Source organism: Labeo rohita, unplaced genomic scaffold (assembly GCF_022985175.1).
Source record: "Labeo rohita strain BAU-BD-2019 unplaced genomic scaffold, IGBB_LRoh.1.0 scaffold_1843, whole genome shotgun sequence".
Taxonomy (NCBI): domain Eukaryota; kingdom Metazoa; phylum Chordata; class Actinopteri; order Cypriniformes; family Cyprinidae; genus Labeo; species Labeo rohita.
In genome coordinates, this window is record NW_026128048.1 from 1 (window position 1) to 12435 (window position 12435).

At 40.0% G+C, this 12435-nt stretch overlaps 2 protein-coding genes across 8 annotated transcripts; one reads left to right on the forward strand and one right to left on the reverse strand.

Moving 5' to 3' along the window:
* Window positions 1–317: 317 nt before the first annotated feature.
* On the forward strand, window positions 318–3820 carry LOC127159001 (uncharacterized). The gene is made up of 13 exons (XM_051101956.1): window positions 318–509; window positions 590–768; window positions 862–952; window positions 1094–1238; window positions 1466–1665; window positions 1815–1932; window positions 2011–2102; window positions 2181–2292; window positions 2481–2567; window positions 2644–2826; window positions 2916–3068; window positions 3284–3479; window positions 3637–3820. The coding sequence occupies exons 1-13, from the start codon at window positions 345–347 to the stop codon at window positions 3662–3664; spliced, it is 1749 nt and encodes a 582-aa protein (XP_050957913.1). The 5' UTR covers window positions 318–344; the 3' UTR covers window positions 3665–3820.
* Window positions 3821–7607: 3787 nt separating this feature from the next.
* Window positions 7608–12140, reverse strand: LOC127158999 (collagen alpha-2(I) chain-like). Of its 7 annotated transcripts, none has more exons than XR_007826337.1 (9): window positions 11980–12140; window positions 10571–11335; window positions 9929–9958; window positions 9763–9798; window positions 9585–9652; window positions 9272–9315; window positions 8343–9070; window positions 8142–8222; window positions 7608–7922 (listed from the first exon to the last, which is right to left on the reverse strand). XR_007826337.1 is itself a non-coding variant. In XM_051101954.1 (7 exons), the coding sequence occupies exons 1-7, from the start codon at window positions 12125–12127 to the stop codon at window positions 8398–8400; spliced, it is 1104 nt and encodes a 367-aa protein (XP_050957911.1). In that variant the 5' UTR covers window positions 12128–12140; the 3' UTR covers window positions 8330–8397. The 7 variants fall into 7 exon arrangements, 3 of the variants coding, with proteins under 3 accessions (XP_050957911.1, XP_050957912.1, XP_050957910.1); XR_007826336.1 differs by having other exon boundaries at window positions 8338–9070; XR_007826335.1 differs by lacking the exons at window positions 7608–7922; window positions 8142–8222 and having other exon boundaries at window positions 8330–8410; window positions 8786–9070.
* Between the last annotated feature and the right edge of the window lie 295 nt (window positions 12141–12435).

Below are 12435 nucleotides of genomic sequence, written 5' to 3' on the forward strand. Positions count from 1 at the left end.
CATTTTAATTTCCATCAATGGTAATATTTCCAAACTCTGATCTTTTTTCAATATTCAGCTTTTCCCCCCTTTTTTTGGCTTTGCTTTGCAATGAAAATAACAGTACTCAAAAATTACAGAATACATCTTGTCACTATGATAAACCAACAAAAATATACTAATTTGAACTATGCTGGTGTGATTCTACTCAAGATGTAGCCCAAGTGTCTTAAAGTGTGCCAACTGATTGTTTCTAAAAGCTCAGGTATCCATGGGTTTGTTTTCTTATAATCCAAGGGCGTTATGACATGCACCAGCCATTGTTTGCATGCCAAACATGCCAGCAGCAGTGGGCTCCGGAGTTCATGGACCTCGTAAACAGTGGATACTGGCCAGCTTCCACCAGCTCTTCTACTTTGTATTCCCTCAACCTTTTCAGCAGTGTAAGAGAACTGAAAGTCATCGCGCCGGCACTATCCAGACAAGCCTTTGCAAAGCTGCTGGAGCATCGTACAAAGTGTGGTGGGCGGGTAAGTGTTCACCATATTATAAAATTGTTTAATATATGCAGACATCTCCGAAGTAGCAATTAATATAATGCATCTTTCAGTCAGGACCAGTGTGTGGGGACACGCTGCAGCGCAGCTTCCTGGAGTTTTCCTTTTGTGCTTTTGAGGAAGATAACTTGTCCTGCGGTGCACCTTTCACTTGCCCCGCTTGCACCCCAGACATGCTGGCAATCTCTGTGGATGGCAACAGGAAGCTATACCGGTTTCTCCGAAATGGAAGGTGATATTTTTTTCTTCCAGTATAGATTGATCTACATTTTTTTTAGATTCAATATTCAGCATGGATAAATGTTTTGTTTCGTTTGTTCCTCAGCTCCGACTCTTCGTTTTTTGAAGGGGCATTTATTGCAGAAGACGCATCTGTGTCTGCATTTGTTGATGTCTTGCATAAAGCTGTGAAACAGGCAGGTTTCAAATTATTTGTTAATTAAATTACTATGCTTTGACAGCCCAGATTTTCTTTGCATTGGTGAAAAACTGCCCTCAACTTCAAAATACAAGGTGTATATACAGTATGTTCATAGTGTGTTTCATTTACATCACAGCTACCTGGACAAGGCAGATGTGGGAGCTCCTCGTGGACAGCAGCGAAGGAGACTTCTAGGAGGACCTTCAAGTTGGACGAAGAGGGCATGGAGGTTGCGGTGTGTCGGCATGGTTTCCTCCTTAAAGCACTTAATATGTTCAGAGGTGAGATTATAATAAATTGTTTGCTGTTAAATGTAACTTTGTATTGTTGTTATTTGTATGTCGCTTTGGACAAAAGCTAAATAAAATAATAATATGGAGAAGCATCTCAATTATCACTATTAGTGCAGCTTATACCACTGCTTGGTTGAGTTTCCCATTATGATGCTCTCTTTAGAATGTACAATAATAGGATATTTGCATTTCTAATACAATTTGTATATCCCTAGGTGAAATCTTTGCCTACCCCATGTATCTGCACAAGGAGTTGATGAGTTCAAAGCCAAGGTTTATCGCCATGGATGTAATGTGTAAATACTGGCCATATTTACACAAATCAGCAAACATCCTTCCTGATCTCCAGGGGCTAACATCAATCAGGCCTTTCCTAAGCGTCATGCACGCTACAGCACATTCCACTAAGTGTGAGGTATGTTCAGTGTTTATTATGTTTAACTGTATCATCGGAAAATAAGTCCCTCAGCTGCAAGTCAGGGACCGGTTCGCCTTGTCGTTACTTATTATCTGATAATGACCGGCGGACATTACATTATCCCTTACATGTCTTCTTACTACTAGATTACATGGAGTGGCAAAAACCAAGAAGGAGCAGGGTCAACTGCGGGGGAGGAAGTTGAACAGGTGAACAGCTACCTCTCCCGCTGTGCCTTAACGACTAAATACATGTCGAAAGGAGGTGATTGTAGTATTTCTCTTCTAATGTAATGTTTTATTGCTTATTGCATGACATTCACTCAACATTTACTCTCAACAGCACGTGTGGATATGCTTACAATCCATGCTATGGCTTGGAACTACAAAAAAATCACAACACTACATCTGGCATTGTCTGCAAGATATGTGAAGGTGTGTTCTCTGTAAATGGTTTCAATTTGTGGTTATTGTGTAGCTTTGTGTAACTGCATTGTTTAACTGTCGCATTAGACTTGCCAGAGGCTTCAGGAGGAGACTGCAAGTCTAGCGGAGCTTAAAGAAAGCTTGGCTTGCACCGATGAAGCAGTGTGGGTGTCTGATGTGAGGGAATGGGCAGCTGGTGGTAGGTTTGAACCAATAACGTGTTTCACTTTGTGCTTCCTCATTGGCGGTGATCATTTAGATCATGATATTTAAGCTGCCTACTGCTTACTATGCTGCATGCCACTATCTCTGTAATCCTTTTTTGGCACCCACCCCCTCCCAACTCGTCCTTCTTTACACTATTGTGTTTTTGTGTTGTGTTTCCAGACACAACAGGTACTTCCCTAGAGCAGTCCATTGAGGGACGTTACCTTAACGTGAGGCAGCGGAAACAGGCTCTATACCGCCAAAATGGTATAATAAATTGTCTATAGATAATTGCTCACTGTATTTTTGGTCCTTGTTTTTACCTTCTGCTTCGTCTTTACAGATAGTGGCAAGTTCCGTCACCGCCTGCGGAGGAAAATTGCTGAGAGCAAGAGACTGCTATTGAAAGACATAGAGACCTACAACAGTCATGAGCCTGCCATGCCAATTGATGTTAATGAAGTGGAGCAGTCGCTATCAGGAGACAACCCGTCCCCAACATGGCCGTGGGAGGTTCATGGCAGCGGTAAGCGGACTTTCCTGAGGCCTCTGATTTATTTTGTAAAGACTCAAGTCAAAATTGTTATTTATACATTTTCTTTACCTCTGTTGTAGCACAAATCGAAGACAAGTTAAAAATTTTTAACAAAGCCATGCTGAAAATGAGACTGGAGGAAGAAAGGACAATACTTGTTCAGGAGATGGCCCAGCACTGCTCATGGTTGCAGAAGTTGCAGGCAACTCTTAAAAGAAAAACTTCAGAGGAAGGCAAGTTTCATCTTTGTAACCATACCAATCAAACAAGGAAGTGATGGTGATAAGGACACCATACTTTAACTTTACCTAACAAGAGACGTATCTTACTAGAAAGCAGTTGAAAAACATTACACTGACCATCTAATTGTGGTGAGTTATAACAAATTTTACAAAGCAAGTAGATATGCCATGGTAATTTGGATTTGTTTTTCACTTTTCACTTACAGACAAGCGAAACAAGGGCCTTTCCTGTCTCTGCAGAAGACGACTGTCTGAAGTTTCGGATACATTGAAAGAGGTGCTCCTTCAATACAAGGCTGTTTTAGGCCCTCAGGGCTCTGCTATAGAACTGGAAGATAAACAGGAGAATGAAAGTGATTTCAGCAGTCCAGACACCAGTGAAAATGAAGAGGAGGAGTGCAGGTAATGAATATGTGAAAAGTGTCATTTGAATATCCTTAATTTATGTAACCTGTCAAATTGAGTAAAGATAACATTAATACTACATTTGTTTTCCAGAGTTTGAATAGGGACATGTTTAATGTCTACTCCTTGGTCTGTTTGTGTCTGTGTCTCTCAGTGAGGAGTTACCGGGCAGGTGTCTGTAATCGCTTGCTTGCGGCCTGGGCAGTGTAAAAGGACTTCATGGGTGCCATTCCGGGTTCCTTCTCTCCTGTATCACATTGTTTTGCTTTTTGTTTGCCTTTTTGCCTCATTTCATACCATATCATTTATACTGATTATTGCTTATGTCTCATTTTTCATCTCACATATGTACTGTAATAAATCACTATTTTTTGTATCTTTATCCACGTGTGGTCTTCCATTTCATGTTGCCTGGGCAAAAAGGAGCCTGGTCAGGGTTACACTGTTGTTCCATTTTTCTGGACTTATTTATACATGAGCTAAGTAAAATCACACCTTACACATTCACTGATTGTATAGCGCCTCCTAGAAATAATTTTTTTTCCAATCTTTTGCTCCGCCTCCTGACAACACACAAGCAGCTGGAGGTCTAAAATTTGACTAATAATTTATCATTCCCTGTATCAAAATATGTGCCACATGCTGACATTTCATGAAATAATGGGTGTAACACTTACCTAGGCCTGTCTGGCCAATATGGGTGTCTGAATTGTTTATAAGTATATCCGGTGCATCAAGCTTGCCACGGCAGGTAAGGTCAGTGATATTGGGTTTATCTCAGCAAACCGCACCTCTTTTTATCATAATCAAAATATGGACATTTTAATGGTTTGTGTATGATTTCAGAACTTTTGTTGACCAACATGTCAAAAATGTGCTCTCTGAAGAGTAGTTTTAGAAGATTTTATGTGAATTAAATGCGCATAAAACATACATCAAATGTATATGCTAATACAGAGTAGCACTACAGGCATTAAATAATAATACTAATAATACATTTAATTTGTATAGTGCTTTTTAAGACCATAGAGCAGTGCTTCCCAAGCCTGCTCCTGAAGGACCCCCAACACTGCACATTTTCTTTGTCTCCCTTATCAAACACCTGATTCAACTCCTCAGCTCATTAGCCCATGTGATAATGAGCTGATGAGTTGAATCAGGTGTGTTTGATTAGGGAGACAAAAAATAGGTGGAGTGTTGGGGGTCCTTCAGGAGCAGGGTTGGGAAACACTGCCATAGAGAGTACAGGTGCATCTCAATAAATTAGAATGTTGTGAAAAAGTTTTTTCTTGTAAGTTATTTCAAAAAGTGAAACTTTCATATATTTTAGATTCATTGCATGTAAAGTAAAACATTTCAATTTTTTTTTTTTTTAATTTTGATGATTAGAGCTTACAGCTCATGAAAGTCAAAAATCAGTATCACAAAATATTAGAATATTTACATTTGAGTTTCAATAAATGACCATCCCTATGTATAAATTCACAGTGTCTCTTGTTCTTTGAAACCACAATAATGGAGACAATAATGGAGAAGACTGCTGACTTGGCAATGATCAAGAAGATGAACATTGACACCCTCCTCAAAGAGAGTAAATCACAGAGGCTCATTACTGAAAGGTGTGGATGTTTACAGAGTGCTGTATCAAAGCATATTAAATGCAAAGTTGACCGGAAGGAAGAATTAGGGTAGGAAAAGGTGCACAAGCAACAGGGATGACTGATTCAAACACTTTGTTAGAGCTTCACAAGGAGTGGACTGAAGCTGGAGTCAGTGCATCAAGAGTCACTACGCTCAGACGTCTTCAGGAAAAGGGCTACCAAGCCACTTCTGAACCAGAGACAACATCAGAAGCGTCTTACCTGGGCTAAAGACAAAAAGGACTGGACTGCTGCTCAGTGGTCCAAAGTCCTCTTTTCTGATGAAAGTAAATTTTTCATTTCCTTTGGAAATCAAGGTCCCAGAGTCTGGAGGAAGAGTGGAGAGGCACAGAATCCACGTTGCTTGAAGTCCAGTGTGACGTTTCCACAGTCAGTGATGATTTGGGCTGACATGTCATCTGCTGGTGTTGGTCCACTGTGTTTTCTGAAGTCCACAGTCAACACAGCTGTCTACCTGGAAATTTTAGAGCACTTCATGCTTCTTTCTGCTGACAAGCTTTATGGAGAGGCTGATTTCATTTTCCAGCAGGATTTGGCACCTGCCCACACTGCCAAAGGTACAAAAAGCTGGTTCAATAACCATGGTGTTACTGTGCTTGATTGGCCAGCAAACTTGTCTGACCTGAACCCTGTAGAGAATGTATGGAGATTGTCAAGAGGAAAATGAGAGACACCAGACCCAACAATGCAGATGACCTGAGGGCCGCTATCAAAGCAACCTGGGCTTCCATACCACCTCAGCAGTGCCACAAACTGATCACCTCCATGTCACGCCGAATTGAGGCAGTAATTAAAGCAAAATGAGCCTCTACCAAGTATTGAGTGCTTAAAGAGTAAATGAACATACTTTCCAGAAGGCCAACAATTCACTAAAAAAGTTTTTTTTATTGGCCTTATGAAGTATTCTAATTTGTTGAGATGGTGAATTGATGGGTTTTTGTTAAATGTGAGCCTACATCATCACAATTAAATAAACCAAAGACTTAAACTACTTCAGTCTGTGTGCATTGAATTTATTTAATACACGAGTTTCACAATTTGAGTTGAATTACTGAAATAAATGAACTTTTCCATGACCTTCTAATTTATTGAGATGCACCTGTACTGTTGCAGTAGTCCAGTCTGGAGGTGATGAGGGCATGGATGAGATTGATGCATTGGACAGTTAGTCAATATAGAATATGGGGCTATGTATGCAGTATGATGCACCGAAGTAAGCAGGAAGATGGAACATGTCTTAATTCCTATGAATTGACATGCACAGGCTTTTAGCATATGGGTTACAGTTTACATAGCCCCATATTGTAGATTGAGGAACCAACTTTAAAGGTGGTACATTTTGGCCTATTTACCAATGAGGGACAGCTGATTCAACCACCAAAACCATACATTTTTCTAAAAGCCTATAGCCTGTAAATGTTCTGTCAATGGTTGTAGAATTATTTAGGAACTGGTCTGTCCCGAAAAATTACTGCCCACATGCTGTCTTATGATCCGAGGATGTCTGGGCCCTTGACTTGCCAAAGCAGGTTAGCTATGAAACTGGATATTTTATATTTTAGCAAAACATATACATCTGAATTTATTTTGCCAAAATTGCACATATCTTTATGTTTTATGGTCATGATTATTGTTCATGACATGCTCATGAAATTGTACTGTATGTCTGCATATGATATGCCTGGTGTGTGTGTGTGTGTGTGTGTGTGGCAATAAAATGACATATGTTATTTAACCAAATAGAAGGAAGCATCTGAGGAAATTTTACTGCCCCTGAACCCCAGGTTATCTCAGTAGAGCCCACCAAAGGTATAAAAAATGGCACATTCAAAAGGGCTTGAATCCTTAAAACACTGGTCAGATCTTTCTGAAGTGTGTTATGCTAATCACTTAAGATATGGTTTATAATGCTTATATCTGTTATTGGTCCATCTCATGTACAAACATGTTATATGAACCACAGCATACAATGACAAACAATAAAAACAGTGTAATTATACAAAATATATCAAAAATGTGTACTTCTGACCCCTGTTGCTAGGCAACACCCTGTACAGCTTGGCTAAAGAACAATGAATAGGCTGCATGAAACTACAGAAACTTATAATTTAATATGCACTAAATTATAATGCATAAGAATCATGAGATTGTTATCACCCAATTACGCATTGAGTCATTGTTAGAAGGAAATAATTTTTATTGTTACTTATGCTATGGATCACCAATACACGGACATCCAGTCAGAGGAAGAGTGTCCACTCCACACTCATTGGGGGCACACCTGGAGTAGTGGCCATACTCTATTTGACTGTAAACATCAACACCCATCAAATCCACTCAGATCACAAACTACACAACTACCTTTAACAATAAAACACTGTTTCAGACTAAATTTAAAAACTATTCCATGTTTATTAATGTAATGCATACTAATTTCATTTACAGACATTGTTTGCTTCTTTTAATGAATTTGTACTTTGTTGAATGTTGTTGTCTATATGAAAGTGACAAAATATCACAATATTTTGCAAAAATTTTATTTAATATACATTTAATGGAAACTACAGGGATGCAAGCAGACGAAAGGTGGAAAAAAGTAGTGTGTGTGGGGGTTGGGGATTGTGTTTAGGCTTAGCAGGCTGTTTGACTGGACAGTCAAAAAGCGGCATGAGGTAAAAGCAGCACCACCACCACCATTGTCCACTGGAACATTCTCATCGTCTTGGGTCTTCTTTTTGGGTCCTTCTACAGTCTCACCACCACAATATAACAGGAGAGCCTAAAAATCAAATTGGAAAAACATAGATTTATGCCCAAAATGCCGGTCATTATTGGGAAATAAGTCCCTTTAGGATGAAGCAAGACCTGTTCACCTTGTAAGGAGTTATTTTCAATATAATGACTGGTGTTCTGCACATTATCCCTTACTTATTAAATTAATACAGTCATTCACAGGCATATCGTGTGGCTGTGAAATGAAAGTGAAAGATGTACTTACCAAGGATCAACGACCAAACAGTGGAGTGGGACTACTACAGGGAAGTGGGGCACGACAAAGACCGGCTTCTTCAGCTTGTTTCTGGTAGGGGGGGACAAATATGTAATGCTCAGCTGACATTTTCCAGTGGGTGTACAGAAGTTGGTAAAGTAAAAAATTGAGGATGTCCAAAACAGTACAACACTTACTTGTCTACCTTACCAGTGACCACTGATGGAACTGCAACCAAATAATGGAGTGGGACCACATCAGCCTATCAGGAGCAGTGACTGGTAAAACATCAGTAAAGGGGACAGATGTAAGGTCATTTAAACCACCAAGAATAACAAGTTTCAGCTAAATCAATCACACACAACCCCCCAAACCAATCCTAAATTAACAAATATTGTAAATAATCACACTACATCACCTTCTATTGTATGAATTTTGGAAACTGGCAGGTTGGAAACTGCCATGCATACTACATATGGAAACATGTGTTTGTGATGACCATTATGGATATTGCACATTCATTTTAAATTATTAACACTGTCATTCGTGAGGGATTTTTTTTAATATACAATAAATTGCATCTGACTTACAGCATGTACAGAGTCCTGCTTCCATTTATGCACGCATTTTGCTTGGTTGAATAATTTACTAACCTCTTGATAAACCACATATCAAAAGCAGAACATGTTTCTGTATGGAGTTAGGCATTCTTGAATTATCCAGTTCTGAAATGGCAGGAAATGTTGAACATCTACCATCTTCAACAAAGGGCTTGTAAACAACACTTTACTTTGTATAGAAATATCACAAAATTACTATAACAAAACTTTATTGAATATGCAATGTACAATAATAAAATAAAACAACATATATAACTAAATGAATAAACTTAAACAAATGACTCCTTGGGCTCCCAAGTAGGAGTCCACTGTTTCCCACTGAAAACAGAAGGGAGACAATTAAGTTACATGTGATATTTCAATTATTCGATTGGGAATGTTAACTTCAAACACATTTGCACATTCTTCAAAACAGGTCTAGGTAAACGCGCTTGACTTCAAAACGTGTGAGAGAGTGAGAGTAAAATAGAGAGTCAGAGCAATCTTATTTCTGTATTTGTCATATAGTACAAAACATACCATGCTGCACAAGGCTCCCAGTCAATCAGCAATTCTATTTGGCCCTATGACAGGAACAACAATATATGCTTACATATTTTTTGCATCAGGCTTTGGTAACAGCCACCATGTTTCCTGTTTCATGTTTTACCATGATATTTAAAGTATTTTAGTCAAGAGACTGTAGTATATACTGTATACAATATTTACATTGTTTGACTATTTGCCAGCTTTACTTCTGTGACTGACAGGTATTTTAACTTAACATCTTGACTTTAGTTTGACGTAAATAGAACGTAGTATAGTAGTATGGTGTTTGTTATGCATGTCTTACCTTTCTCACTCTTTCTTTCAGAGCACTCCTAATTGGATAAACACCTAGGCCTGTGTGGTAGGAGCAATCTGAAGGCATCAAAACTCAGATTACGAACACAACAACATCATTAACATATTCAGGTCAAGCATTCACATCAAAGTGATCAAATATCAAGTCTGAAGTCATTTAAACGTACTTTTTTGTTTTTTTTTGCTTTTATCCATTTCTGCCTCTGTGGGATAGAAAAAAACAGACATATATCCACTCAAAAAAGGCAAACAATTCAAAAACGGTCTTGCTCATCATAGCATTTATTACAAATATCAATATCATTAAAAAAACCTGACAAATGCAAAACATGCCTGACTTCCGCTTTCTCTTCCTTGTTGACCCTGTGGTTTTGAAGAAGTCAGATGTCAAACTAAGTATGGAGTGGCAAACAATTAAGGACTATCTAGGTATGTCTTTTTATACGTTCATTAAAACAGGCACACATTCACACACTCACTTGCTTGCTCACACACACACACACAGAACAATACGCACACAAACCCTCATCTGTAACCTATGTCATACCTCAAAAATGATCATGAACACCCAGTCAGAACTAAATCAATCAGTTGAGAAGTTGCCCAGCAAAATTGCTGAAAAAGTTGTTGTATACAGTACATACCATACTCTTTCTTATGTGTGCAATAACCTCCATTGTAACAACTGACATCATTAGCTTACCTTGGCCAAATCACATTAGTACTTGGGCCAAGCTAAGCTAATGATTTCAGTTGGAGACAACTAGCCTTTAGCTTACATGCTAGTCGGCCCCTCCGACTTCAATTGAATTAGGCTGATAGGGGGATATGTCGAACTGGGATGTTGCATGCAAATACAAAAAAATTATATGTCCCTCCCTAACCTAACTCTCTGGTAGACAGCAAGTGAGCAAATTAACCAAAACATAGTGGAATGTTGCTTTAAGAGCTTTAAAAGTTTGCTGTAAGAGTTACCTTTTTTAGGTAGATGTATTTCACCCGCCTCCTCCACGAGGCCTTCAGCCTCAACAGCAGGGCTTTCCAGCCCCACCTTCTCCAAAAGGCCTGCCGCCTCCTCCACAAGGTCTTCATTCACCACAGTGGGGCCTTTCAGCCCCGCCTCCTCCACGAGGCCTTCCAGCCCCGCCTTCTCCAAAAGGCCTGCCGTCTCCACAGTGGGGCCTTCCAGCCCCGCCTCCTCCACAAGGCCTTCATTCACCACAGTGGGGCCTTCCAGCCCCGCCTCCTCCACGAAGCCTTTCAGCCCCGCCTTCTCCACGAGGCCTTCAGTCTCCACAGCTGGCCCTTCCAGCTCCGCCTCCTCCACGAGGCCTTCCAGCCCCGCCTTCTCCACGAGGCCTTCAGTCTCCACAGCTGGGCCTTCCAGCTCTGCCTCCTCCACAAGGCCTGCCGTCTCCACAGTGGGGCCTTCCAGCCCCGCCTCCTCCACAAGGCCTTCATTCACCACAGTGGGGCCTTCCAGCCCCGCCTCCTCCACGATGCCTTCCAGCCCCGCCTTCTCCACGAGGCCTTCAGTCTCCACAGCTGGGCCTTCCAGCTCTGCCTCCTCCACAAGGCCTTCAGTCTCCACAGCGGGACCTTTCAGCTCCGCCTCCTCCATGAGGCCTTCCGGCCCCACCTCCTGCACAAGGATTTCTGGCCCCGCCTCCCCTGAGGTGCCCTGCTCGTCACAGGGGGTGAGGGTCAGGGTGAGGACAGTGTCCTCACTCGCCTTCCAACCTGTTCAAATTTGATTAGAAAAAAAGTAGGAATGAGGCTGAACTATAATGTATTATAAAATTCAAACAGGCAGATTATTTGACATTCCCGCACACAAGAATTTTAAGACTATATTTCTTAGCTTGTATGCATTTACATATTTCTGAAACACAGGCAAAAAATGGGCTATAGGCTATTTTTCACACTGGATGCAAGTTTACATGATTTTGGCATCAATAGCTAAAGGCGAAACAATGGAGAAAACAGGGAAACTTGGTACAACATACACCAAATATCGAACTGGCATCTAAAGAAAACCCAACTATGTTTTAACAAATTTTCAGACTTAACTTGGTAACCTATATTAACAAGGCTATGTATTGAACATGGCTGGAATTATAACCTTAAAACACCAGAGTATTGGTTATTTATTTATTTTTCGACTTTCTCCGCAACAAAAAGTAGTTCTACCTTCAGTGGACAATGTCTTGTTTGCCACGATTGTCTCGTCCATGTAACCAACATTCCACAACGTTGAAATGTAATAAGGTTGTCATTTGTTGTATAAACTATAAATATTTGATAAGTGCTGAAAAAATAGGGAAAGACTGACAATCAACTGTACACTGTATGGCGACTTAAAAAAAATATACTGTACATCTCACCTGCACAAACCAACTCATAAAATGCTGTTATTTTGCTGAGGTGTTGTGTAGCCAGTGGGTCCAGCTCGCATCTTGGGGTGAGGGAAGTTATTTTAGGGTTCTTGCCATTGCCTTCCTTCTGAAGGAGGAGGAGTGGCTTGTAGCCCATTGCATGTAGCTTCTCAAGCTGCAAAGACATTTATTTGTAAAGGATAAAAAAATGTATGTTATCAAAAAACCTAAGTGTAAATTCAGTTTGAGGCAAGACTTGAAATTTGTTGTAAGACCAAACATTGATAAAAAAACTGCACATTATTACATGTCATATTATACTAAGTTCCTCTGATCATATTGACAGAATTTGAATGCACTTACAACCAGCAAAAGCAAAATTACGGAGTCATCCTCAAAAGTGAATTTTCTATTTTGTCAAATTTACTGTGTATGAAAAATAATCTCTGGCTTGAATTTGATGTT